The 6,400-nt window shown below is 32.6% G+C and overlaps 1 protein-coding gene and 1 long non-coding RNA gene across 2 annotated transcripts; one reads left to right on the top strand and one right to left on the bottom strand.

Moving 5' to 3' along the window:
• Nucleotides 1–706: 706 nt before the first annotated feature.
• H-1 (ferritin light chain) lies at nucleotides 707–3,682 on the top strand. Its single transcript, NM_001251572.2, has 8 exons — nucleotides 707–1,105; nucleotides 1,994–2,077; nucleotides 2,176–2,236; nucleotides 2,377–2,464; nucleotides 2,630–2,691; nucleotides 2,830–2,895; nucleotides 3,231–3,294; nucleotides 3,402–3,682. The coding sequence occupies exons 1-8, from the start codon at nucleotides 813–815 to the stop codon at nucleotides 3,434–3,436; spliced, it is 753 nt and encodes a 250-aa protein (NP_001238501.2). The 5' UTR covers nucleotides 707–812; the 3' UTR covers nucleotides 3,437–3,682.
• On the bottom strand, nucleotides 3,539–5,181 carry LOC106797116 (uncharacterized). Its single transcript, XR_001386142.2, has 2 exons — nucleotides 4,868–5,181; nucleotides 3,539–4,740 (listed from the first exon to the last, which is right to left on the bottom strand). It is a non-coding gene; the product is annotated as an uncharacterized lncRNA (long non-coding RNA).
• Nucleotides 5,182–6,400: the final 1,219 nt, after the last annotated feature.

Raw genomic sequence — 6,400 nt, 5'->3', positions numbered from 1 at the left:
TCTTTTGAACAAATTCTTTTTTGATTGCTAAAATTTATTAAAAATTTTATGAGTCTGATATTTTATTTAACGATTTTTTAATCTTATATTTAATAAATAAAAAATATATATTAAAATGTTATTAGTATTTTTATATTATTATCTAAATAAGATATTAGATTTCAGTCTCCCTAATAAAACAATAAAATTAGGAATAAAAACTCTATCATAGATGAATTGATCAAATTTTTCAATAAAAATTAATTATTAATAAAATGATAAATATTTCACACAAATATTATAAAAATAAATACAACTTCATTAAATATATTTAAGAAAATTTTGTCATCTATAATAATTCAAACAAGATCATCTCTAATAAAATATAGATATTTTCAAGTAAAAAAAAAAAGAAGATAAATATGTATATAGGTTAAAAATTATGTTATAACTAAATTATGTTATAAACTTTAAAGTGGGAGACACTTGTCCCTACCTTTCCGAATGATGCCATGATTCTTACGTGGAAAGAATATTTCCTTTATCTCTTCGTTCACACCCTCACACTGGACACAGCACGAGGTCGCCACACGCCTCTTTCGTCCCCCAATCCTAACCGTCCACCTGCTCTCAATCCAACGGTTCGAAATCCCAGATCTCAAACTCAAAATTCCCAAAACGCCCCTCTCCCCTCCTACATATACCCTCTTTGTCCCACGCAAGCTTCATCCAAATCCACCCCAACACAAATCTTAGCCGCCATTGATTTTTCCTCTTCCATTTCTCTTACTTTCTCAGCCTTTTTCGATTACCCATTTGGTTATTTCGCCCTAATGGCTCTTGCTCCATCCAAAGTTTCCACCTTTTCTGGTTTTTCTCCCAAACCCAGTGTTGGGGGTGCTCAGAAAAACCCAACTTGCTCTGTTTCTCTGAGCTTTTTGAATGAGAAACTTGGAAGCAGAAACCTTAGGGTTTGTGCCTCAACGGTGCCTCTCACTGGGGTGATTTTTGAACCGTTTGAGGAGGTTAAGAAGAGCGAGCTTGCTGTTCCAACTGCTCCCCAAGTCTCGTTGGCTCGTCAGAACTACGCTGATGAGTGTGAATCTGCGATTAACGAGCAGATAAAGTGAGCACTTCTATATGTCTCATCTTTCTTTTTTGATTTGTTAAATTAGTATATTTTCTTCTTGTTTTTATTTTTATTTTTATTATATTAGTATCTTTTGTTGTTTATATAAACAGATCAAGCATTTTTTTCCACTTTTCCAAAGTATGGATTTTAATTTGTTGAGTGAAAAAGTACTTTTAGTTTTACTTTTTAAAAAAATGTTATTTTTTTTGGTATATAAAAAAATCATGTTATGAGTACATATATGATAGTCATTAATTTTATGTCTTAAAAATATCAACCATTTAACAACTACTTGGATTTTGTTCTCTTATTGTGAGTATATGGATAGAGTAAGTAATCTCCTTTCTTATTTTTTTTCCATTTGTTCCTTTATTGTGAGTACAGATAAAGTAAGTAGCTTTATGAACAGGGGGTGGGGGTAAAATATGCTTTAAATAGATCTAAAAATGGTTTTAATTTTAAAAACGGTGTTATGATCCTTGTATTTCTTGAAAATGTGGTGGATTTTATCCCTGTTAAGTTAAAAATGGAGTAGTCTGGACGAAATTCAGCACATTCAGAACCAAATTTGATTAAATTTTCAGGGACTTAACATATATTTTACTCTTGAAAAAACAAATTACTATTGATATTTGTGGACATTCATAATTTGTTGTGTGTGACAATTGATTTTCTCATTAATAATCAATAACTAGAACTAGTTAGTCTCGGCGAGTTGTAATAGAGGAGAGCTAGATCCTCCCCCCTCCCCACCCCACCCAAATTAATATTAATATAGCACTACGAGATCTTACTGTACAAGGAAAATGAAAATAAACTTTCTTTTTGCATGCATGGTTGGCCCTCTGCTTAGACCTTTTCCTCTTCAATTATATTTTACAGTGTGGAATACAATGCTTCCTACGTGTACCACTCCTTGTTTGCATACTTTGACAGGGACAACGTGGCTCTCAAGGGATTTGCCAAGTAACTAACTCAAAACCCCTTATGCCTCTTTCCTCTTAATATTTCTTCTATTTCTCAAACGGATTTTCAATTTCATGTGCTGTTATTGTTGAAAACAGGTTCTTCAAGGAATCTAGTGAGGAAGAAAGAGAGCACGCTGAAAAGCTCATGAAATATCAGGTAAAATTAACTCTGCAGTTAACTGTTTAATTTCTAATCTAATCAAGCAGCTAAAAGTAACTTCTCTAAAGTTCTAAAAGTAATTTCTGAAGTTACAATAACAGTATATTGATGTATATGGTTCTTGTTAAATTGTTTAGAACACTCGCGGGGGAAGAGTTGTACTTCACCCCATCAAGAATGTCCCCTCAGAATTTGAGCATGTGGAAAAGGGGGATGCATTGTATGGTGAGTTTGCTGAATTCATTACTGTCTCAGACTTATCTGTTTCTCAATGCCTTCATCTTTTGCTGTTGTAGAATGACTCTGAATAGTTCTGAAGCTATGGATTGTAGTTTCTCATATTTGTTCAAATCAATATATATGCTGACTTTCCTCTATTGCTTTGTTCAGCAATGGAATTAGCTTTGTCTTTGGAGAAGTTAGTGAATGAGAAACTTCTGAATGTGCACAGTGTAATGCCTCTTTACTTTTCTGCTTTTGGTTACTATTATTTTTGTATATCTCTTATTTTTTATTTCCTGAGGAGCTCACAATGTTTATTTTAGTCTTTAGTAGTTAAGGCTAATCAGTTGATGATTTGTGGCTGATAGGTGGCAGATCGCAACAATGACCCTCAAATGGCCGACTTCATTGAAAGCGAGTTTTTGTCTGAACAGGTGAAACTCATCTAAACCGTAGAATGGTTGTGGATGCATAGAACTTCTGTAATTTATAAAATTTTAACTAAGAAAAGGAAAGAAATTGACAAAGTATGAAAAAAATAAGAGGAAATGTATGTGGCTTTTGTTAAGAACTAACTTTGAATTTGGCCATGCTATTGTGTGTGTTGAATGCTATCCTGGAAGAAAAGAGGAAGACACAAACTAAAAATAAATTGAAAAGCATTAAATGTGCATCTATGCTGTGAACATTGAACTTAAATTTGCAAGTTGACTCTGTATCTTTGCTGATATTACCAATGTTTGTTGAAACATCACTTTCTTTTGTACAGGTTGAATCAATTAAGAAAATTTCAGAGTATGTGGCTCAGTTGAGAAGGGTTGGAAAGGGTCACGGTATGTATATAGCTACCATCACTGCCTTAGACGTATCTTTCCATTAGTAGTACTTTCCTCCTTATACCTTTGGCTTCTAATGAAATTTGATGTTTTATTGCTTGCAGGTGTTTGGCACTTTGATCAAAGACTTCTTGATTAGGAAGATGCTGCTTAATCTTGAATAGCCTTATTATTAGTCTTCATTTACATTTGGTCTTTTCTGAAATTCTGGGTTGTTTTCTAATTTAGTAGTATTTAAATGTTTTTCCTATGTACTGAGATTTAGGAACTCGGAGTAATGTAATTGCTAGTAGCACATGTAAAAGGCTGCAAGCCTATTATGCAATAACATTTGATATCTGCATTTCAATTATCTCCAGTAAAATGTCATTGGTTAAAGCTTAAATTGGTGGAATTCTGATGGTTTGAACATTTCCACGTAGTGCAGTATCTTGATACTGCATAACACCCGAGAAAGAAAAATGTCCCCAAAAGTTAAATTGAAAACTACCTCGCCCCAAAAGTTAAATTGAAAGCTATCTGCGAACTAAACCTACCTATCATACTGAATTACTTAAGGTTCTTATGGTTTAAAATGAACATATTTGTATCAGCTTACTATAAAGAAATGACACAAAAATGTCAATTGCCAATTTGAATATTGGTAATGGTAAGAGCTGCATCCACTACAACTAATAGCTTGGTAAATGTCGCTTGCATTCCCGATATTTCTGGTTTATGCATCTTTTTTATGTAGGAAATTTACTCTTTTGAAGGAAATGGATGGTAATGCTTTCGGCTATGTTTGGTTTCTGTTCAGCTATATTGAACGTATACAGTCTTATTAAACTTAATTAGGTGATTGATTTTGTGATGTTTGGTTTCCTGTTCAGTAAATTTCACACACTTGAGTTACGCTTCAAACCATGTTTCCAATGAAAACAACATTAGGGTTGTTTTTAAAACTTAAGTTTGCAAAATAAAGTTCATTTGAACTTCTATTCACACACTTTAATCTACTTTTACTCTAAACGTGCTAATGTATGAAAACAAAATCTAGACCCAGGCCCAAAATATAGACTAAACTCAGCAGATACTGGCTTCTACACGAAATTCAAATTTAGACTTTGATCACTTTGACTTCCTTTGGTAACAAAATGTGATGGAAGATATAGAGGCTGAAGAAATGGAACTGAGATGAAGAAAATTTTGATTCCCCTTCTCTTATATACCCACCTATCATACTTCAAACATGTGAAACTCATCCACCAAGAGAAACTGACCACTAAAAAATAGTTCAAGTTAGCCTGCAGACCACCCAATATGAAGACCTATTGATCCTTTTCTTGTGGCAGGCATATTGAGGAGAGGAAGATTCAATCATTTTCCACATGACTTTGATATCTGCATATTCCCCACAAGACTCCATGTCCTTATAAAGACTAAGAAGTCCATTTCTGTGACCTGTATTCAACACCATAAATAAATAAATTAGCAAAGACAAAGCAATTACAAGTAAGTTCACATCTTGTGATCCAGAATCATTGATGAATGATGGAATCTCAATCTCTCAATCTCAAATTAGTCTTACCTTCAGTTTTGAACCTGAAGTTTGAAGTCACTTTACGAAGGATACTCTTAATTGGGTAGATAGACAGCCTATTGAAGTACCTCCAACCCTTCCAGTTTCCCATTTTCTGGAGCAGATATCTCCCTTCTTTGCACCCTCCATTCTATATGTGAACTATGCCCTTCAGAATATAATTCAATGATTTCTAGCGAAACAAGATGAATCCTGCCACACAAGAAAGCAACAAAATAGAAGACAAGGCCTTTTGTGTACTTCTTGATTTTTCTATTTTGCATAAAATATTCAATAAATTTGCTTGAGTATCCTATCCAAACTAATACTACTAGTACTGTGCTGCTATTCAAAAGTAAAAAAAATCTATACTAGTAACACATTCTTTTACATATATACTTATTTGAATAATTTTTATTATTATGAAATGAAATTTATAAGAAATTATAAATTTTTATAGATTCTACTTGTATTTCTTATTTAGAGTCTCATTAGCAATTTTATAGTTTTTAATAAATTTTAATTAATAATAAAAAATATATATTATGGAGCATGTTGCTAACACAGTTAAGGGTACTTCTGAAATTTATCAGAAAAACACGTTATTGTAAGTTGACATTGGCTGTGGAAAAAGAGAAATACTCCAAGATCATACCAGCCATTTGGTAGTAATTGGATGTTTTTTTTTAGTTTGTCACACAATGTAGGGCAACAGTATATGAACAATGAGTTGGAGGAAATTCATTAGGATTTTGCTTTCCCTACTTATTCATGTCACTATGCATCTATAAGCAAAGCGGTGCGTTGTGAGGCCCCTTTTGGAGCGGTTGGTTGGTTTATCTTCAATGACTTTGTGTTTGTATTTGCACTTTCTCTGTAGTCTTTATGCACCAAAATAAAGATTTATTATGCCATGGAAGAGACTTAACATCCACAGTGCTTGAATTGGCACAATTTAGTAGGACCATAAAAGTGATTAAAGTTTGAAGGAGCATTTGGATTCTGTTTTTTATCGCTTTCTATGCTATAACATATTGTTTAATTTTGGTGAGTGAAATTTAAAAGTTAGACCGTGGCATGTTCGAGAACTTTTTTTTTTTTTTTTGGGTACTTATCAACTTCTTGTTATGACATCTCACCAATATATATGCTTTGAAATTGAATTTATCCATCTTGTTGTCTTAGTGTGTGCGTTTTACTTGGGGGAGAGGTGTAGATGGGAATATTTTGGTGCATATTCTTTGGTGTTTTAGATAGCTTTCGTTAATTTAATTTTTGGATTGAGGGAAAAAAGTTAAAAGGAAAGAAATCGAAAACAATGAGAAAGTAAGGTTCTCTTAACAGAAAAGTTAAAAAATAGAAATGTTACTTAATATAAAATGTTTTATTAAGGATACTCATCAACATAGGTATAGGCAATGTTCAAAACCAATTAATTAAAATTATTTTTCTTATTTTTTTCTCTATTTAGGTGCATATTCTTGGTGTTTTAGATATATTTTCAGTAATTTGTTGTTTAGATTGGGAAAAAAAAATAAAAGG

The sequence above is a fragment of the Glycine max genome, chromosome 18 (genome assembly GCF_000004515.6).
Source record: "Glycine max cultivar Williams 82 chromosome 18, Glycine_max_v4.0, whole genome shotgun sequence".
In the NCBI taxonomy this organism is placed as follows: Eukaryota; Viridiplantae; Streptophyta; class Magnoliopsida; order Fabales; family Fabaceae; genus Glycine; species Glycine max.
The sequence above is the reverse complement of the archived record's forward strand: the minus strand, read 5'-3'. Positions and strand labels throughout refer to the sequence as shown.

Bases quoted from the DNA above. Each gene is read 5' to 3' on its own strand.
- H-1 (NM_001251572.2), top strand. From the start codon at position 813: ATGGCTCTTGCTCCATCCAAAGTTTCCACCTTTTCTGGTTTTTCTCCC. The intron at 1,106-1,993 runs GTGAGCACTTCT...TATATTTTACAG, and splicing joins GCGATTAACGAGCAGATAAA to TGTGGAATACAATGCTTCCT. The intron at 2,237-2,376 runs GTAAAATTAACT...TAAATTGTTTAG, and splicing joins AAAAGCTCATGAAATATCAG to AACACTCGCGGGGGAAGAGT.